General features: G+C 42.5%; 1 protein-coding gene across 1 annotated transcript; it reads right to left on the bottom strand.

Moving 5' to 3' along the window:
- Positions 1-11,728: 11,728 nt before the first annotated feature.
- Positions 11,729-12,427, bottom strand: SHLD1 (shieldin complex subunit 1). Its single transcript, XM_069233201.1, has one exon. The coding sequence runs from the start codon at positions 12,425-12,427 to the stop codon at positions 11,729-11,731; it is 699 nt and encodes a 232-aa protein (XP_069089302.1).
- Positions 12,428-21,640: the final 9,213 nt, after the last annotated feature.

The raw sequence follows: 21,640 nt of genomic DNA on the forward strand, positions 1-21,640 counted from the left end.
CTCAGTTAGACGCATTTTTCTTGACCCCTACTTTCCTTCGGCTTCCCTCTTTGCTTTATCCCTCCCATTTTTTTTTTCCATGTTTGGACTAGCGCATTACTACTACTTTGTCTCTGCGCTTCCGATTCATTACTTATTTCTTCTCATGTTTTTAATACCTAATAGCTAACTTACCGCTAATCTTATACTTCATTTTTTACACTCTTACCAATCGTCGCTCACCTACTAGACCCAGCTATTGCCTTTTCATTCATACTCCTTTTACCATACACCTACTCCCATTTTATGCCTACTTACCTTGCTATATGGACCTTCTCCACCACTCCTCCAGCCCGTGACTTTTCATTTTATGTTTTCCTTCACCTCCCTCCTCTTCCTCTAGGACTTTATCAGGACCTACCAGGGTCCTTCGAAGTATATTACCTTTATTTATGATCCTAACGTTTACTACCCTCTGCTGTGCCAACAAGGCACTTTCCTCTACACCCACTCTGGATACAGGTAACTTCTCCTAGTTTTATACCCTTTCCTAATATCCCCTCGTAGTCCATTCACCTGCCTGTCATAACTTTGAATCTTTGTTCTTCTCATATCTGCTTTGCAGCATTACTTTCTGCGCAAATCTCTCTACCATGAACCTTCTCCATTCTAATTTCGGTAGGTCCAAGGTCTACATTCTCCACTCTACTTATCACCTTCTCAATATTTCATTTTTCTCTCATGTAGGATGGCTTTATCACCAGCTACGGGAACTGCGAATCTGTTTCACGTCTGCACACCTAATGCTCACACTGTTCTACTTTCAGGTGCTTCTTGTTTTAAATTTTGAAATTGGTATTATGGCAGCCTTTCCTGATCATTTTCTCCCATTGACTAGGACACCTTTTACACACCGTGGTTTCTGTTTTCGCTGTTTTCATCTCCATTATTACCATTGCCATGTCATTTAACTTTTTTAAATAGTTTTTTCTTCACCACTTACCTGGATCATTCACTTATAAATGTGGGCACTTTTATTCTTTACCTTTACAGATCAGTCCAAATAAAATCTATATTGTATATATATCTCTTACAGCCTTGAAGAAGTCACTTTGGTGACGAAACACGTGTTGGCTGTGTTTGTTGGACTTGCCTTTCTACTCACAGAACTGTTCGAAATAAAAGATTTTGCCTATGAAAAACGTTAAATCTATCCTTTCATCAACGGATCCTTCATACTTTGAATGTATTGATGCATTCTACTTCTCTTTTTGCATATTGCGTGCTGTGGTCAGATCTGTTCATTAAAGTAACATTGTTTCTTTGATTTAATGTTTGGCTCAATCCTAAATTCGGTATTAGAATTTTATGTTTGTTTTGATTATGCTAAATCAGAAGACCTGGCCCTCTGTGAAGATAAGTGATATGCACAGACATCTGAAATCATCGACATAGACCAAAGTGACCTTATATTATTTAAATTCAACAATATCATTACTTCCACTCACCTAAAACCCTAAATCCACCAGAACCTGTTTGGCTTTTACCTGATCACACTAAAGCCATTTAGATTTCACCATCAAACTAAAGTCTGTCCATGTTATTAGAATGAGCAAGCTGACAGGATTCAGATGTTTGTTGTATGTTAGGTGAATTCTGCATTGCTGCATTTCGAAAACCACGTTATATTACTGATGTTGGTTATTCCAGAATTAATTACTTTTTTATTGGGATTTAGCCTCAATAATATTGTTGTTTTATACTGTAACTACTGCACACATGATTATGGAGAAAAGAAATTGAAAATAATCATACTCTAACTCATTGTGTGAGGTGTAATGAATCTTATGAATTTGGGCACCAAATTGCTGTTGCACAAGGCTTCCTAACTTAAATCATTGTTGGAAAAATCTGATTTAAATATGAAACTAGCAACCTAAAAAAAAAAGATCGCTCTGTAGCCTTCCTATATTTGTAATTCATTATTGTATTTTTTCTAACCTTTTAATAAACAAATTGCTCTTGTGATGATTATATTGTGAAGCTATGTAGTAACGTATTTTGATATAAAAAAATAAATAAATAAAAGATTAAAAAAGGAGGGGATTGCTGCTTGATGCTTTTGCGTGCCATGAAGAGACAGTGCTATTAACTAATCGCCTTTGAATATTTTTGTTTTACCTTGCTAATATTTTGTCAAAGGTATCTACTGTGCAATATTTTGCTATGTATGCCTTTTAAGTTTGCCACTTACAACGCAAACTTTATCTTCTGACTCATTTCGATAATACTGTGTGTTGAGTATAACGCTTAACTCTAACGTAGGCTGTTTTTTGAAAATATTTTTATTGATTTTACTATATAACAAAAGCCTGTGCTCATCACGATACAGCTTCAACAGTCAGTCGGTAGAGTTGAATCAAGTATGTAACACATCAGTGCCGAGGGGCACAATCAGGAATCTGGATACAAGGAAAGTATACAAACATGTACAACATTATGTAGAAATGGTTCCTCTCATGCCTATGGGAATAAAATAGGTAACACATGTAACCAGGCAATGAATAAACCTGTACAAAAGAGCCAAGCCCAACAGTACCTCCCAGCGCCCATCATCCCTTCTCCAAGCCCACAATGGATATACAATGTGGTATCCAACAGTGGCTCAGTCACCTTCCAGAGCCTCCCTTCCAATCATCTAGGTGTCACAAAGCCAGGGCCAGCAGGTCCTTCAACTTAGTCAAATAGTCATCCCATTACACCTCCCATCTCTGGCTCATGTGCCAGTCCGTACTGAGGCCCACGAACCACATCCATCTACAATGCTGCAATTGAGGGGGCAGTCGCTGCTTTCCAGAATATGGCAATATAACGTTTCGCAAGGACAAGGGCTAGACCCTGAAAGCTCATCAATTGTTTTGTCTTTTTGTTACCATCCCTGCATTAAGGATGCTATGAGTGGGGTCATGTGGAGGTCCCCCATTGTCAGTAATCCAAGATTACAGAGCATACCCACACCATATGAAAAAAGTCCACCTCAACCTGTTGGCATCTTGGACAATGTGTTATTGTGCCTGGGCACATTTTACCTATTCTGTCTAGGGAGAGGTACGTGTGATGCTAACAGTTGTATTGTGTAAACCAGAACCGAACGTCCCATGTAATCAGTTTGATGGACCCCAGGTATCTCTGTCAGGCAGCGGCGCTTAGTTCTGTGGGCAGTTTGTCTTCCCACCACTCCTTAAGGGGCTAGAAGCAGGGAGGTATGGATCCAGACTCAAAGTTCCATAGATAACAGCTATTGCTCTTCTCAAGCTTGTAGTCAGCATCAGTTCTAGTGATCTAGCCACCCGTGATCTCTCACCAGGTCCCACATCCTACCAGCCACCTCCAGAGGGGGCCGAATATAACAGAAATTGTCCTAGACCTAGGTCGCTCCCTTCCATCAGGTCCTCAAATGTACGAAGCTTACCTTCTACCACCACATCTCCGCACTTCCTATATGCTGCCACCATCCAGGTATCCAGTAAAGAGCTGTCAGGTCTTATATGGCAGTGGCTCCCATATGGGCAAACTGTGTGCATATGGTACTCCCCTTTGTCCACAATGTATGTATTTCCTCCAGCACCATACTGCCACCTTCACCAGAACATTCAATACAGTATGATAGAAGGGACACACCATGAACCACCCCAATAGTGAGCCATCGCCAAGCTCAAGACCCAGAGTTTCTCTTTTGGCATACAATGTGTCATGCAGCCAGAGTAACCGCCACTGAAGTTGAGATGAAACGTAATAAAGCTCATAATAAGGGGCACTCAAGCCTCCCTCCTACAATGCTGGAGTCATCGTCCCAATCGCTACCCTATGTCTCTGAGTGCCCCAGATCAAGGAGGCAAGCAGTCATTGCAGTTCCAGAAAAATAATTTCTTCAGTATCACCGGAAGTGCTGTAAAAAATAAAGGAGTCGGGAAAGTATCAACATCCTCCCTATGGCCACTCTAACTATAGATGACAGTGGTAACTGCTTCCAAAAGGGCAGTGATTGCCAGATGGAGGTGAGTGCCTCACCAAGGTTACCATCTATTAGATCAAATTCCAAGTGGTAAACATGGACACCCCAGTATTTGAAGATATTGTATGCCCATGGCAGGGGTGAGTGTACACGTGGAGTACACAGTGGCACGGGTGTCTGCAGCAGTGGGAGAAGGCACAATTTCCACCAATTGATCCAGAGTCCGATACCTGGCTGAAGTTGTCCAAAGCCCACAGGAACGCCAGTAAAATTAATGGGTCGGCTTTCAAATAAATCAGGATATCGTCGGCATACACAGAAACTATCGGAGAGTGATCTGCACCCCGCTATCCGCATGCGATCGCTTGCTCCCACAGTGGACAAGTTTAACAGTTCAATGTGCAGGGCAAACAACAAGAGAGACATGGGACAACCCTATTTAGTTCCACATACAGAGGGGAAACTGTCTGAGATAATATCACCTGTACGTACCTTGGGCATGGGGGAATCATAAAGGGCCTGAACCCAGCTGTGAAACCTTGGGCCAAACCCCAGTCTCTGCAAGAAACCCTGTAGGTAGTTCCATCCCAGCATGTCAAGGCTTCTCTATGTCTAAGGAAGCCACCCAGCATTGAGTGTCTATTCTGGTGCCCAATCCATTATACAAATAAATTACAGATATTTAGGAACGTGTTCCTGCCCGGAATAAACCCGTTCTGGTCCTGGCGGGTCACTGTTTGCACCATCGGGGTCAATCTATTCTCCAGAACCTTCCCCAAACCTTCTAGTCAAGGATGAGTAGAGGGAGTGGATGAAAGGTTACCTCCTTGAGTGGGTCCCTTCCGGGTTTTGGATGTACCGTGATCAGGGCTACTTGCATGCTTTCTGATAGGTTACCACACGCCCTTGCTTGTTCATATAAAGCCAAGGCTGCAGATAAACGAGGATCATCTCCAGGGTATCACCCGGCAGAGCCCGGTAGAACTCCCCGTAATAAATTTCAAATTCTTTGTTGAAATCTAACTGCGAGTTCACGATGGGGCCTGCGCTCGATCGGATGGCTCCGATAGGAGTCCATGGGTGTCTGATTTCAGCAGCCTTGCCAGTAGCCATGTACTCTGATAGGAGTACATGGGTGTTCTGATTTCAGCAGCCATGCCAGTAGACTACTGGTCTAGTCTTCCAGTTCGTTTTGCTGTTTGGTGTATTCTTTGAAACCGAAGGTGGCCAAATGTCTGGACAGGTCCCTGTAGTCGAACCTAATACCTCCCATGTGGTCGGGATGGATACCCAGTCCCTCTGCACCGACTACAGTCCACCCTATAGGTCTGACATTTCTGTCTGAAGGGCGTGCCTTATGCTGTGCTGTGTAGTCATGCACACACCCTGCACCACCAGCTTGAACGCACCTCATTCAATCATTCCATCCAAGGTGGAGCCCTCATTCTCTGTGAAATATCTATCTAAGTGTTCCCCTCTGGTTGTCTGGAATGCCATGTCTGTTAGCACCTGAGGTTGTAGGCACCAGGTAGGAATGACTAGGCGCGGGCTTCCCCTATGAAAGATCACCGTTGCTGGGTGCACCACCCTTCAATCAATCAATACACTTGTAAAGCGCACTACATACCAGCGAGGGTCTCAAGGCGCTGGGGGAAAAAAGGGGGGGGGGGTCTGCCACTGCTCGAAGAGCCAGGTCTTGAGGTGTCTTCTGAAGGTGAGCAGGTCCTGGATCTTTCTTAGGTCGGTCGGGAGGGTGTTCCAGGTCTTGGCGGCGAGGTAGGAGAAAGACTGCCGCCGGAGGATTTACATCGGATGCGGGGGATGGAGGCGAGGGCGAGGGCGAGGTTGGAAGAGCGGAGTTGTCGGGTGGGGGTGTAGAAGCGGTGTCTGTTGTTCTCTCCATATATTACCTTTGTGTGGATCTTTAATGAGAGTGTCAAAAGGAAATCTCAATTGCTGCAACAATAATCAATTCATTAGTACTTTTAGATTTTAGAGTCAATAAAGAGAACTTTAAGTAGTTTAAAATATTTTTTTTTTTTCGTTTCTTTAATTTAGTTTATTAATTCAAAATACGAATATTCAGTATCACACAAAATGTCCTGGGTCTGTCCCTATGCAGTCGATCCTGTCCTCCAAAATGCAACGTCTCTTTTATAATACAGTTCTTAGTCTGAGAAAGTTTTAGAATAGAGTTATATTCAGTTATATATAGTTTTAGAATCTGTTATATCTCACAATATTCTCATGGTTATCGGTCTCATGTGCATAGAGCTATCAGGCTTCCTCTGAAACAAATTTTCTATATTCCAAGACTCAATACAAACTAGCAGCAGAATAACTCTGTTATGCCCAAAGATTCTATGTCTACAAAGCTCTCACAGTACTGGTCTGCCACAGACTACTCTCTACAGCCTAACTACCCTTATACCCTTATTATATCTATATGTATGTATATATCTATATATCTATATCTATATATATATATATATATATATATATTTTTTTTTTTTTTTTTTTTTTCCCCACCTATGGCTCTTAGCTTCAGCATCAACTGTGGTCTGAATGGATGGCTCAAGAGGCAGCGTTTGTTCCTCAGATTCTCTCAACCATGGATCAGGATTCTCAGAATCACACAGCACCAGCAAAGACGAAGAAGACAATGATGGCCCCTCACTCTCTCTAGGACACCTTATATAACCTTTTTATTGATACAATATAGAACATTCAACATAGTTTAAACAGTACATGGGGTTTGTGCATTTTATCTGGTTCCTTGTCAACTTTATGTATCTGAAACAGCAGTTTCATGTGTGAATATAACACCCACGTAATTCACACCATTTATGCATATGTTAATGTTTCTAGTTTTGCTGTGGTTAATTTTAATACATCTCAGCACATTCCAAAGCAGTTAAGTAGTTGAGTAAAAAATGTAAATAATTCAGCTTCCATTGTTTTAAAAGATAGATGTTGTATAGGTCAGAGAGAGATTATAAAAGAATCGGTTTAGAAAAAAAGAAAATTCCCGTGTCATGCAGCATGGGTTAAGTAGAGTTCAGAGCATGCTTTAAGCATTCAAGCAATGGTGTTTTTTAGGCGTAGCATTTAATTCTTATGTTAATGGTTCATGCTTATGAGTCTTTTTCTATGGAGGCCTTATCACCATCAAGGGGCAGTGGTCTGATAGTGCCCGTCTAAAGTATTCCACATGTGGTGCAGAGCAATAGTATTCCAGCTGATGCGGATATAACGTATGCCAAACATCTAACACCTGAACATGAGTCCACTGCTGCAATTTTTTAGTGGAGTAGTGTAATTGTGCTCGCAGGACAGCAGTTCAGGAGAATGAATACCCTTTCTTCCCCTCACAGTATTAGGACAGCTCTTATTTCTCATTCTCCTCCTGACCCCTCAAGAGCCCCAGACATGAAAGAAACACTACCAAAAGGATACATGTTCTGCTGTTAGGCACTCTGCAAGACGTCTGCAGTCATTGGGGTGACTAGGAGGCCACCTCACAGTTTCTCTGGTAGATCAATCTCTTGAATAGGGTCATGTAGTGCCCTTATCTCTTCATCAGAATCTCTGCCATCTGCACTGGATAAGGATGTCTGGTCCACTGCAGCCAGCACCTCCGTTCTTCCCAGCACCACCTGAACTTTCGAGGGTCTGCCACAGATATTCTTAGTGGACAGCCCCTTGTTCCATTGGATCTTCCATTCCCCTTCCCGAGCCGTTTGGGAGGAGCACTAATAGTAACCTTGTGTTTCCAGTCAGGACCACGCCTCCATGGTTGTCAGAAAAATATAGTGTCTCACTGCCTGAAACGACCCTTAGTTTTGCAGGAAATAGCAATGCGTATTTGATATCCAAAGTATGTAGGCATTGTTTCACCTCATGAAACAAATCTTGCATTTTATGTACCTCAATCATGTAATCTGGGAATTTGTTAGTGTTGTTTTCTACGGTCCTGGGCCCTTAGTTCTTGCAAGCTGCAGGATATTGTCCCTGAAGTTGCCACCACTAGTTGGTGGGGTTGTGGGCGGGGGGGAGGAGGAGGTGTCCTGGGGCCGGTCAACGTCCTGGTACTCTGTGCACTCTTTCCATAGAAAAGAACTTGGAGAGCTTCCACCCAAATACATGCTTTGCAAGCCGTGTCTCCAAGAATAGGTCCATGCTCAGGCCTTCCGTATCCTTGGGGATGCCCACTGCACTAATTGTTCCGGCAGCAGCACCCTTCAGCATCATCAGCCCTATCCCGCAGTTGCACCACTTCCTTATGAAGTGTTTCAATCTGCTGTCGGTGTTTTTGTGGTCCTCATGAAGAAACCCTATATCCATCATTAAAAAGTCCAGTTTGGGTTCCAGGGAGGACTTAAGGTTATTGATACCCACCAGCAGTTCTGTTAATTTATCTGTATCATCTTGCAAGTGTCGCTCTACAGTCGATTGGTGCTCCGGAGGACTAGGATCGTTGGTGGTGCACACAGTAGGTTCATCACTACCCTTGCCCGTTTTCACTTTAGACATGTTGCTACAGTACTACTAAGGAAATGCCTGTGGGTACGGAGAAAGGGGATAGCGTATCAGCAGTCCAGCAAGGGGTCATAGTACAAAGAACACCCCAAGAATGCACCACCCATGGGGCAGGCGGTTGGGGGGGGGGGGGGGGGGAGTCAGACGATATTGTGAAGAACAAGTGGATCACCCCTCTAGGCAGAACCAGAAGCGTTACTAGCACATTGTCACTCTTCAAAAGGCCCCAACAGTTGTCACATACACCTTTCGCTCTATAAGCATTGTCCATGGATTACACTGTATGGGGAGGGGGGTGCGCCTATTAATCCCAGGTAACAGTCACTGCAGGCTGAAAGTATGCGTATCTAGTACCTATGTCTGAATGAATCACCCTAGGCAGTCAGGTTCTTACTTTTCATATTTCGTTCATAAGGGATCGTTGCAAGACTGGAGGGAGGGTGCCCAGTGTGTGTGTTACGAACAGTTTGGCGGTGTGTCTGCATTATGGGGGGGGGGAAATCTCCTCTGGAAAACATCAACTTTCACATCCGGAGTGGAATCCTCTGCAAAACAGATGGCTTTTGTAGTCTGTGCACTGTGGGGGTAGGTAATTAGGGCCTTGTAGTGCTCTTCAAAGCAGTCAACTATGCCTCCAGTTGGTCTGGTCAATCCTCCACATAAAATGAAAAGGTGACTTTAGGGGTGGGGCTTGATCAGTATAGGGAAAGGTGCAGAAGACATTGTGACGCAAAGGGTTAATTAGCTTGAGCAGTGTAGATGAGCGTGATGCCTGCTGAAATCACCGAACAACGTGGAAAAGTTCATGATATTATTTTCAAGCTTGTTTGTGTAGAAGAATCCGTCTCAACCTTGAGACCGAGAGTACAGGGAGAAGATGGAATGAAAACAAAGGCTGGGGAAGGGCAGAGCAGCCAAGTGCTGATAACATAGCTAGGAAATGCCAGAAAGAGATAGAATCCAAGCTTCGAGTTATTTAAGCACTGAAGTGCGGGTGAGGGATCTGAAGCTTGCAGATGGGGTTGTGAAAGCTGCCATGGCCCAGCGCTGCCTCCCTGTTTTGCTGTTCAGAGACCGTGATGCTTGAGGGGGAGAGAGGTCCAAGCAGGCGGTAGAGGGCTTCCCAGCACTTTGTGGACTAAGTTAAATTCCACACAGGGATGAAAGGCCTTTGTTTCTCTGCTCTATTATTATGATTGATTATTATGCTTGCACTGTGTTTATAATCTGAAGTATTCAGCTCGTTTATATTTTGCTTCCTGAACATCGTAGTGTAACACATTTTGGTATACAGTTATTCCAAGCTTATATCTGTCAATGAACTCTTTGCTCATATTGTATACATAGATGCTCTTTGTAGTGTACTTATATATAAATAGATACTTTTCATTGCTATTCTTATTCCACTATTGTTTATGTGCTAAAGGCCTTCATTTACCTGAAATTCTAGTAAAGCTAAATGGTATTCATAATTGGCGTGTGGTCCTTCATTGAGCGTCCTTATTGACTTATACCGAACAGGTGTCAACCAGTCACCTGGATAAGACAGGGCTGTTGCTGGATTTACAGGGCTCTTAGTTGGTACTAAGAGTCCATGTCCCCTGCTCAACCTAAAAAACAAACGCGGGCCTTCGCACACGCTGCAGCTTGTGTGTGCTGGCTGTCAGGTGTCTAGTTGGTGGTGAGCAAGCCAGGGGCCCCCCTGCAGTGTCAACACAAGGACCAGGGCTACGAGGATTGCCCAGGCTTCCGCACACTGTCTTGGTATCAGGGGTTATTGTTTTACCCCATCAGAAGTGCGGTAGCCATCACAGGAGATCAAGCCGCGGCAGCTAGTGCACCATAAGTTCTTCAACCTGTGGTGGGATGCCAGAATAGATACTGGCCGTGGGTGTTGCTGGTCAGCTTTTTAGTGGTACAGTGGTTTTGCAGAGTGCGACGTGTGGAGCGCCAGATCTCAGTGCCCATGGTCAGGTCAGGCACTTCCACGAGGGTATAGGAAAGGCCTCTGCGGCACAGCCGCATGGGTAGTCCTTGTCAGTTAGAGCCACCACAGCACCGGGCAGGTGTCAGGGGAAGCACACTATTCTCCCTTGAACCAGTAGCTGCAATTCTCGTCCGGGATCACCAGTGTATGAGGGGAGTTAGGCAGATAAATGTGGCGATGGCCTGGAGGTCGTATCTAAGCGACCGTCCCATCTGCCATCTTGGACCAGCTCCAACGTAGACTGTTAGGTAAATAGTCTCCTCTTCCCAGTTCTCGAATATCTGTAGTCTAAGATTTTCCTTTACTATGAGATTTGGTTTTCTCGATTAGTGGTGGCAAACACAGACATCCAAATGTTAACAACACTTCCACTAACAAATAAACAAATCTATTGGTTTTGCTGATGGTTGTTTACTCATATTTCTTAACTATTAAACTTTCAGTGGCAGGTGTTATGCTGTATGTGCTGGCTTAGGCCACTGTGCTAGTTATTAAAAATGCTTTTTTGTACAGTTTGCCAAGGAAAGAACTGTTGATGTCTAGGAAAAGGGTGCATATTGAAATGTGAAGTGAGCAATGCAAGGCAACAACTGCAGACACAGTAATATGTCACAAACTAAATAAGGCCTAAACTCCTAATTGGATGATGTACTTAACGTGATTTATGATGGTACCTTGCTGACTATGAGACTTACGGGTAAGGTAATAGAAGGTATATTTAGGTTTGACAGAACAGCAAAAAGGAACAGTCACATTTTAATGTAATCTCATATGGAATTTAATTATAGAAAAGTCAAACTTCAAGATAAAAGTTAAGACGCATTATCAACATTAACACAAAGTTCACAGAAATGACATATTATCCAATCATATCTATAATAATTGCATAAAACCATTTCCATAAAGCATCCCTACATCATCACAAACCTGAAAACAGCTAGAGATATGTACACACTCATCCTGTACACCTTCTATTTGTGCTGCAACACAATAGGTGATTTCATTTAGGTTGGCACATTAGAAGATTGCATAACGCAGCCCACAATGGCCAGGTCAACTCCAAATTGAAGGCTAATCACTAGGTAAAGTCTTACATTTAAATTCATTGCATGTACAGTTTGAAGACACCTCAAATATCTGGCATGGTTCCGCCCATTGTCGAACAACACTGAACTCCCTTCTCATATTAATCCTCAAGCAGATAATGTTTAAACTGAGAGGTTATTGTGTTCTTTAAGTAAGACAGTGAGGACATGTTTTGAAATTCCTGGTGTAACTTTTCCACTTTCGAATGGCATTTTGGGGTTAGCCAGTGATGGGAAATTGACAGTTTTAGAAGACCTTTTAAAGGCTTCACACCCATCCCTATTTAAAATAATGTGGGCCATTTGCAAACTACGTAGACCATATTTATTCGTATTTTTAGCTGTGAGGTCTGAAATTCTCGAAGAGAGGAAGTCTAAAACTGATTTTGAATACTGATCCTCATCCGCTGGTTTCATCTGGCAGTACTGATTATAGAACATATCTAATGAATTCCTGATACTTTGGTTCACACTACTACTTTCTTCCTCTCCAGTGGACAACACTTTTCTGTTATAACTGCAGAAACCAGTCTGATAAGTATTCCCAATCACTTGATCCTTGGTATTAGATTTCAATAGCAATTCATTAAGATTATCATCATTAACTTCAGAGGTGATTTGTGCAGAAGACATTAAGTTACCATTCACTTGAATTGAAAATGGAGGCGACTCAAACAAGGGCCCAAAACCAGCAATCTCATTTGTCCTTCTGTAATTATCAGGTTTTGGCACAATGCTTGTTTTTCGGTCATAGGTGAATGATAGGTCCAGCACATTGCTGTGTTCTGATTGCTGGCTTGTACTTGCTTCATTTCCTTCCATCATGTAAATGATAAAAAAGTGAGAAATCAAGGAGGGGATTTGGGCTTGTGGTTCAAATTCTTACTCTGAGCAGCAGGTTAACAAACAGTCTGAATCTCAATGAATTGTTTGGCCTTGAAGATCCTGGACTGCACTTTTGCAATCATCATAGCTTCTTAGGCTGGGGGGCTTCGGATGGAAGCTCAGATTTTTCTGTCAAACTGTCTCTATCAGCTCCACTGGCTCCTGTTAAATAAAAACAATATTAAAATTAATTCTGTATGACAACCCAAAACAAAGGTTAAATGTATTGTATAATTAATATTGATAGGTAGTGAGCAAAAATCATGGCACTGACATTATTTAGAATCTGGGTGTATAGTGCTTAATGAATTTGAAGAATAAAACAAAAATCAGCATTGCCATTAGTCAAAAAGCTCAGCCTGCCCAAATCTATCCTATCAACGCAGATCTCAAAGATACCTAAAAAATAGTGGTACATTAAAATGTTTTTCGTAAAGTTTATCTATCTTCCAGCAAACTCCAAAGGCAGAGGAGAAATAGTCATGTTCCAATGCACCCTACTGTCTATGCAGCAAACATGTCCTGATAGTCTTTACAGCCAACTCTGTTTTTATAGTGTGCAAGCCCTCTCACTTATTAGCACACTTACAGTTCTACAACACCAAGGGCTTAGATCTCAAACCTAGTAAGACCTCGTGGTAAGCCACCTGCTTCTGCAGTACTATGTGCCCCCCTTTTAAACATGTTAAAATTGGTATACTCCTTGATGTTTATTTGACTCACCTATAAGTCCCTAATATATGGTACAAAAGTATACCTGCGGCCTGTTAGTTAAATTCCATAAGTGGACTGCATCATTTATTGTACCATCCAGTACAGTGACAGTGTAAACGTGACTGCAGGCCTACCCTCTGTAGCCTGGCTATATAGTTTTAAACTGGAAATGTGACCTGTACAAAATAACCCCTTTCGACAGGCCTAAACCTTTATTTTAAATATTAATAAGTCGTCCTACGTAGCTCTTACTGCCCATAAGGCAGGAAGAGTGGTATTTAAAAGTAGGACATCTAAGAGTTTAATGCTAAACATGTCCCTAAAGCGAAGACAAACAAAAGCTATTTTCACTGTAGCAGGGTTGACTGTTCCATAGGAAAATAGTGGGATACAATAATAAAATTAATAATGATATCTTCAACTAGGAAACACTTACAAATTTAATTCTTGGACTTTCTGAAATACTTATTACAGCCTAATTCACCGATGAAATCAGATAAGTAAGACATATTTTGGAAAGTTACTTTTAGAAAGTTAACTTTTCCCTGACTATGCCTAGGGAGGCCAATTTGCATGACCTTTAATCACCCAGAAGCTGAATAGCCCCCTTGAAGAGGTGTGAACTTGCTCCCTGAGCTGAGACAAAGACTGTGGTTGGGGGGAGGAGTTATGTTCCTCTGGTAGGATGACCATCTAGGCTGTGCCCAAGAACTTGATTAACTTCAAAAAGGCCGACACTATCACATGCAAATGTTAGCTGACACCTAGGCAGGGCCCTTCTTTGTCCCCCTAATCAGACAGGCACCAATACCAGTGGGAGAGGAACTGCCTCCAGAACTGATTTAGAGTGACCACAGAGAAGAGGTTGCACATTTCCCTAGCCACTCCTCTGGGTTGACACAGGAGCTCTGCACAGGGGAAGAGAAATGGTCTGCCATCCTGGATTTAGGAAGAGAGGAGCCCTGTGATTGTCTGTAATAGAATAGAGAGCACAGGAATTGTAGAAAATGTGGGTAAGGTACGCTGGGAACCTTTACCCCATTGGTAAGGAAGGAGACCCCTCCACCCACAGGCTGGTGCCAGGCATAAATGTGGATTCCAACATACCAGCCTCCTAACACTTTCTGGACCTTTGGAAGGATGGAAGAGAACTGGACCAGTTGTCTGTGGCCTTAGGAGAGTCTAGATAAATGGGCCTGCTCCCCCACTTGTGCCTAGGACAAAGAAGTGTACTCTAAGGGTTATAAGGCTGACCTCCTGTTCAAGTTATAGGAACACAGTAAACTACAAGGGGCCCTTTCTGCAACTGCCCAACTGACCACTTCTAACTGGACCTGCCCTGGACCCTGCTGCTGGCCTCTGCTGGAGTGAGTCTTGACCCCCTAAGTTCTGGTACCTTGGTTGGTGTCAAAGTGTACTCCTCCTAACTTTCCTGGAACTTAAACTTTTTTGGCTCCAGCGACCTATGGAAGACCTAGACCAACTTGCCAAACAGATCCAAAGATGGTGCACAGTCGTTGAGCCAAAGATTTACATTGCTTCTATTTGGAGCTTTGGAGATTCAGCAGGACTACGTAGAAACGTTACCCAGCCTCATGGTACCCTCTTCAGCTACACCTTGCAGCTTTGTCCTGCTGGAAGATTCCGAGCTCCAAATAAAGTGGCTACGATTGAAGGTACAGACCTTCACATGGCAAAGGTGGCCTGGTCTATGAGGGAGCTTGCTTGGCTCCAAAATTCAAATTTCTCCCACTCAGAGTCAATGGCTTCACTGAGACCTCGTCCTGTAGATATCCGACGATGTGGAGCCCTCTTCAGCCACAATCTGCTGCTTTACCCTGCTGAATTTTTTTGACTTTCATTTTAAAAGATTAAGGCCCTCATTCTGACCCTGGCGGTCCTAAACCGCCAGGGCCACGGGCAACGGAAGCACCGCCAACAGGCTGGCGGTGCTTCAGTGCCCATTCAGAAAAGGGGATCCGGCAGTTTCCCGCCGGATTTCCCCTGGGCCAGAGAATCCAAGCAGCGCCGCCATGGGGATTCCGACCCCCTTCCCGCCATCCTGTTCCTGGCGGTAAAACTCGCCAGGAACAGGATGGCGGGAACGGGTGTCGTGGGGCCCCTGCACTGCCCATGCCAATGGCATGGGCAGTGCAGGGGCCCCCTAACAGGGCCCCACAAAGATTTTCACTGTCTGCCAGGCAGACAGTGAAAATCGCGACGGGTGCTACTGCACCCGTCGCACCCCTGCAACTCCGCCGGCTCCATTCGGAGCCGGCTTCCTCGTTGCAGGGGCTTTCCCGGTGGGCCGGCGGGCGATCTTCTGGCGATCGTCCGCCGGCCCAGCGGGAAAGTCAAAATGACCCCTGCGGTCTATTGACCGCGGTGCGGTCTTTCGGCCGTTTCCGCCCGCTGGGCTCAGAATGAGCCCCTAAGTCCGAAGGCAAAACTTCTAAACTGATTCCATCCTGGATTCTATAGGCAACCCGTGCTCCATCAGTCTCAGTCTTTACTTTTTTCTAGGTTCCGGTCAAGTGCAACCAGAAGACCGGGGTTGGTGCGTAACACTTTTTGACCTTATTTTTATATTTGAACCTTAAAAAGTCTTAACTCTATTTTCCTTTATTGGATGTTTTATGGCTTTGGTGTCATTTTATTTATCAAAATATTCTCTATTTTTCTAAATTGGTTTAGGATGATTTTTCTTGTGATGTGTTTTGACTTCATTACTGTTTTGGTACTGCACACACATGGTACACATTGTCTCTAAGATAAGGCTGTCTGCTTTATGCCATAGCTACCAGGGGGTGGAGCTCAGGCTAATTTGGTTCACCACGACAAGTGCTGTGGTCCTCAATTTAGATGTGTACTCACCACACTCACCTAATACTCCAAATTCGTACAGGGTTTAACAGTCTGGATAGTGGAAAGCTACTTCAGCAGTTCCATCGTTATAGGAAGAGAAAAGCTACCTTAGCAGAACCTGAGAAATTCGAGACAGGAACTTTAAAAAGTGGGAATTCTTTATGAAGCAACAAAAGATTGTGACAGATGGCCCCGGGATCCAGCCAGTGAAGTAGAAGGCTTCTAAATATTATTATCCAAAAACAATGAGTAAACGTGATTAAATTAGCTCTAGACCGAGGCTTGCAAGCTGTAATGATTTAACAAAGCAGTAACCAACACTGCAGGTAGGAAAAGGAAAGTTAGTTAAACAAGCAGAGACAAACCAAAGTGGCTAGACTTATGCCTAGTGCCTGCCTAAACAAACAACGTTCAGGCGTGCACACACCTAGACCAAATAAGCAGCACAAAACACCTACAGACAATCATGCTCACATAAACCAACAGATACAGCTACCTATACATAGATATATTTAGGCGCCTATGAAAACAGATCATCGCGGAAGTAGTCACCGGAAGCATAGACTTACAAATATACAGAACTCATGAACACATGAGTGCAGACCCCTCTCCCCAAAATGCACACAGTGAAACTCACAGATAAATGTGACCGAGGTTCAAAAAGCAAGCTGGACATATTGATTGATGCTTGAATGCTGCTGGAATGATCCAGGCTCCATGTACACATATTATTTAGTTCTGACGAAGAAGACATGTTGGAGGTGAAGAAAGTAGTGGAGTAGCAACAGCCATTTAATCCGTGTTGTCTCCTTTCAATAATCAAGTCTGCCATGTGGTGGTAAACTTAAGTCTCCATGAATATTCTATCCTTGCTTCATTTCCAATGGACACTTGTATGTAACAACACTGCATTCTAAACGTCCCTTCAATCGTCACCTCTATTATATAATATTTCTTTTGCATTGCTGCCATTTAATAAGCCAGTCCCTCTTAATAACGTGCCATTTAGGGTGGCAGATGGCTTCATGTTCATTGCAAAACGTGCACACTCCAAGTCTTTCGTTTTTTTAAATCATTAACGAGTGTGTATGTCCAGTTAGGTCTGAACAAAGACTTTAACTGTCAGGATCCAGTGGTTTGTTAAATAAAAATACACTACCAGATTTGTGGTATTTAGTGCATATGTGGAGATATGACAATGGTTGTACACAACATTTTGCATTTATTAACTTATCAAATGTGATTTTGCACACCACACACATTTGGTAATTACAAATAGCAGCAAGTATTTGCAACTGACTTGACATTTTGTGGCTTTCTATATATGTTAAGAAAGTTTTCTATTTCTTTCAATCTACTTTGGAACTGTTTACCATTCAGATGAGTCCTTAAAATTGCAGTAAACATGACACCTGATGAGTTCAAAGGGGTGACCAGTTAAATCAATCAGTGCCCCAAACTGCGCATGGGCTGTGCAACATGTTGCATGCGACAATGCCTTCTTTTCTAATGAAGACTCCACATGCAACTTTAGAATGTGTACTGGCTAAGCTACAATTCAAAAGCACAACACTTGTATTTCTCTCTAGTTTAGGGAACTGCAAATCTCTGAAATCCAGAGTCTGTAACAAACATTGGAATACCAATAGGTTTGACATAGGTTAATATTTTATAGGTTTTATTGCAATCACATACCACAAAAATAAAATAGAAAAAAAGAGAAAACATCCTATCGCTTAAACATGCCAGCCAGCATTATGCTTTTAAATTAAATATACAAATAAATAAATAACACATGGGTGATTCTTAGCAGACAAGTGCTTAGTGCAGATACTGAAATCCGTTTTAGTTTTTGTGGAGATCACAGGAAATAGGATTCTTATTGGAGCAAAGAAAAAAGGCACTACTGGCTTCGAGTTACTCTCACATAGTTTAAACATAGGATGACTGAAAAAAATAGAAAGAAAAATGCATTGCCAAACGAAAGTATTATTACAGCAGCTGTGTCGCTTTAGTGTGCTTCTTAGGGGTGGATGAGCTATGCACTATGTTACTTTACTTAGTGTGCTTCTCAGGGGTGGATGAGCTATGCCCTATGTTACTTTACTTAGTGTGCTTCTCAGGGGTGGATGACCTATGTCCTATGCTACTTTACGTAGCAAGCAAAGGCCATGGTCTAGGCCTCCTATACTCACGGTACGGACATAAACTACCCATCTGTCTCGAATGCCCTGTATTATGCACAGGTGTTAGCAGTGAGGTCATGAGCAATGCACAATGGGGAAGATATGACTGCATACCTTAACTACAACAGGCAACTTTCAGTGGTGTTTAGTTTTAAAATTAGGTTTTTAACCACATAAAATGAGATAGCTAATCATTTAGGGATTGTAAGCAACGGCATGCTTTATGTTAAACTGTAACATTCATTTTAATTCACGTTTGCTTACAACAGTGGTTTCTAAACTTTTGACTTCTGTGGACCCCTCACTTTATCATTACTGGAACCATGGAACCCCCAAAGAATTATTATTGGAATCCAGTGACCCCCAGTGAGTCATTACAGGAAGCGGGGGACCCTGGCCTAAACAATGTTGCTGATTTGAACTGCAAAGCAATACACAAAAAAACTGAAACAGGCATTCCATCGAACACATACAGAAATGATAACACTTTTTATGGAATGTTCAAACAAATAAAAACACAAATAAACAATTTAATAGGAAGATTGGAGCTTTTGTAGATTTAATTGAAGCTACACATTATCCATACTATGGTGTGGAATGCACCTGCACTTCTCTCACAAATCAATCTGAGGATACTAATTTAAGTGTTAGCTTCCAATTTCAAATTCCTTGACATTTACCGTACGTTTTAAAATTGTGAATTGTACATTTAGCCACGTTATTTAGATACACTTTAATAATCTGTTAATATTAGTTAATTTTCTAAGCATTCACGGACCCCGAGGAGCATTCACGGACCCCCATGGGCCCCCGGACCACAGGTTGGGAACCACTGGCTTACAACACTTGCACAAATATATCAATTTTTCACATTTCAGAAACAAACATGAGCAAGACGTTGTTAGAAATGGCTAATTTATTGAGGGCTTGTACATGGGTTTGAAAGTTAAAGAATGTGGCAAAATATAAATGCTTAATTCATAGCACAGATAGGGCAGACCTTAGGCATGAATATATAAAAGTTACTAAATTTTCACACACCACAAACTGCACATTCAGGAGATAAACCCCAATGTAGTATTTTGACATTTTTTTAAAGGACTGCATTGCACATATATAATGTCACACACAAAGAGCAAAATAAATCCTCCTAGTAACGTTCCCCCATCCAAAACTGATAAACACAAATTGGTAACGTGGCCTAGGAAGGAGGGGAACCAGAGGAGGCCACAATTAATGTCTACCTTAAGCCTCCAAAAAGAATTGGAGTAGTTGTCTCAGCCACCAGTAGTGGCATGATTCATCATCAGCACCCATTCATCATCAGCGCCCATCCACATCCTGGTAGGATAATATTACCAGGGCAGACTCAACCAGAATTGGGAGTTCATAAGTGACAACTGTAAAACCACCAACAAAGCCATCTGTAGTACCATGCAATATTGTAGAGTGTGTGTGTTCATCTGCAGGAGCTTGTTATATTTTTAGCCCTAAAAAGGGATTTACCGTGAAAACCTCACACAAACGTAAGTAGTTTTAAGTATATTTCATGGGTTTATTTATTTGTGCGCCATGAAGTTACGCAGCATTTCTAAAATTAATGTCACATTTTCTGAACCTCTACATACTTCTACGAAAGCAAAACATAACAGATAAAGCAACAATGCAACAAAAATAAATTTACATTTCAGCAGTTGGTATTAGGTCGTACATAGGTAGTCTAAGTAAAACACTGCTTATTAGAATCTCGATCCCAAAACGGGCCAAGGAGGCGGTGTGGCCAAGTTGCTATAGCTGCTGACCATGAAACATGGGGAACAAGGTTCGAATCCTGGCCTTTGTTCAGCTTCTTATGAATCTCAGCAAATCAGCCCTGTGCCAAAAAAAAGCTATCAGTCTGTGTGTGCTGCTCTTATGCCCTTGGGTAACGTTAGCGCTATGTGGAACTTCCAAAAACAAAATGTGGATGCGAATTGTCACCCATTCGCTAATCTCATCCTCCAAAAATTAAGGGCACAATTTTAACGTCTGATGTCAGAAAGAGATACCTATCGAGTGGCTAAATAGCATAGAGTTTAACTGGGAAATCTACTGTTAATCCCACTTTCCCTGCTTGACAAAATTGAGTGACTGTACGCAAATACTTTATTTCATTGAGCCTCTTTTTGTTGTTCTTTATCACATACGAGAACACCTTCTAATACTGGAGTTCAGGATGTTCATTGTACAAAAACCTTTCTTGTGTTTGATTTAATGGCCTATAATGTTGCATCATGTATGATAAGAATGTAGGTCACAAATAGGGTACACATCACAAATGAATTGCTGCTTGGTTCATTAACAGCACTGTCATCAGGTCGAGGTGAGGAATGTTTTTCAGTGCATGTTTAAAAACTCTCACTTTTAATAGATAGTTCCCTCTTTTTTTAAATCAACTTTCTTAGGGGAGCATGAAGCCAATTTCAAATACGTCCATGAATTGTACACTCATCATCATATTACATAAATGTAACTCAGAACAACTCTCCAATCTTCTATACATTGATTACTAATTTGATTGCCCAAGCTATAAATTCATTAATAAACACTTTACCAGGCACTTAGATAAGATGAATCCCATTCTAAAATCCTGATTATCGTGCTTCAGGCGTTCACAAGAGCAGCTACCTCTGCTTAAGTTCATTCTGGCAATCCATTCAGTAACCTGGCCCTAATCCCTAGCCCCCCGCTTTCTCACTCTCCCCCTTGCGCCCATATAAGACTGCTTTCCAGATGGTACATGGAGAGCAACCTAGTTAAGCACTGATAATAGGCGGGGGGATCTGAGTTAAGACAAGCTGCAGCAATACATATGCCGGTTGGTGCCATAGCCAAAATAAATAAAATATTGTGCCCCTCTGGCTATTACGACTCCTTTATCACTACCAAACAGCATTAACTGCGACTTTGCTAAGGCGGGCATATTGATAAATTAGAGGGGGATATGGGCAACATTTTTCTTAAAGCACAACGCTGACTTGTGGCTCCAGTTTCTTGGACAGTGACTAACACTGTATTATTTAAGAGAAAGCGGAAGCTCCCTTTAAACCCAGGCTCATACAGGACTACCTTACTGATCAACAGTGATGCAAAGATTTATTCTGAGATAGTTGTGGGACGTTTGGGCAAGGTTACAGTCAAGATTGTGTCTCCCTGGCAGCGTGGATTTATCCAGGGTATAGGGACTACTGATCATGTCAGACGGGCAATTGCTCTGCTTGATGCGACAGGGTCCCTTGAGTATCCCATGGCCATCTATTGTTGTGACGCTGAAAAGGGTTTTGATCGGGTGGCACCTAAAGGGCTCTTGATCGCGTGGCATGGGATTACCTATGGATGGTATTCT

Source organism: Pleurodeles waltl, chromosome 4_2, assembly GCF_031143425.1.
Source record: "Pleurodeles waltl isolate 20211129_DDA chromosome 4_2, aPleWal1.hap1.20221129, whole genome shotgun sequence".
Classification (NCBI taxonomy): Eukaryota; Metazoa; Chordata; class Amphibia; order Caudata; family Salamandridae; genus Pleurodeles; species Pleurodeles waltl.

Excerpts from the sequence above, each read along its gene's own strand:
- SHLD1 (XM_069233201.1), bottom strand. The coding sequence starts at position 12,427 with ATGGAAGGAAATGAAGCAAGTACAAGCCAGCAATCAGAACACAGCAAT.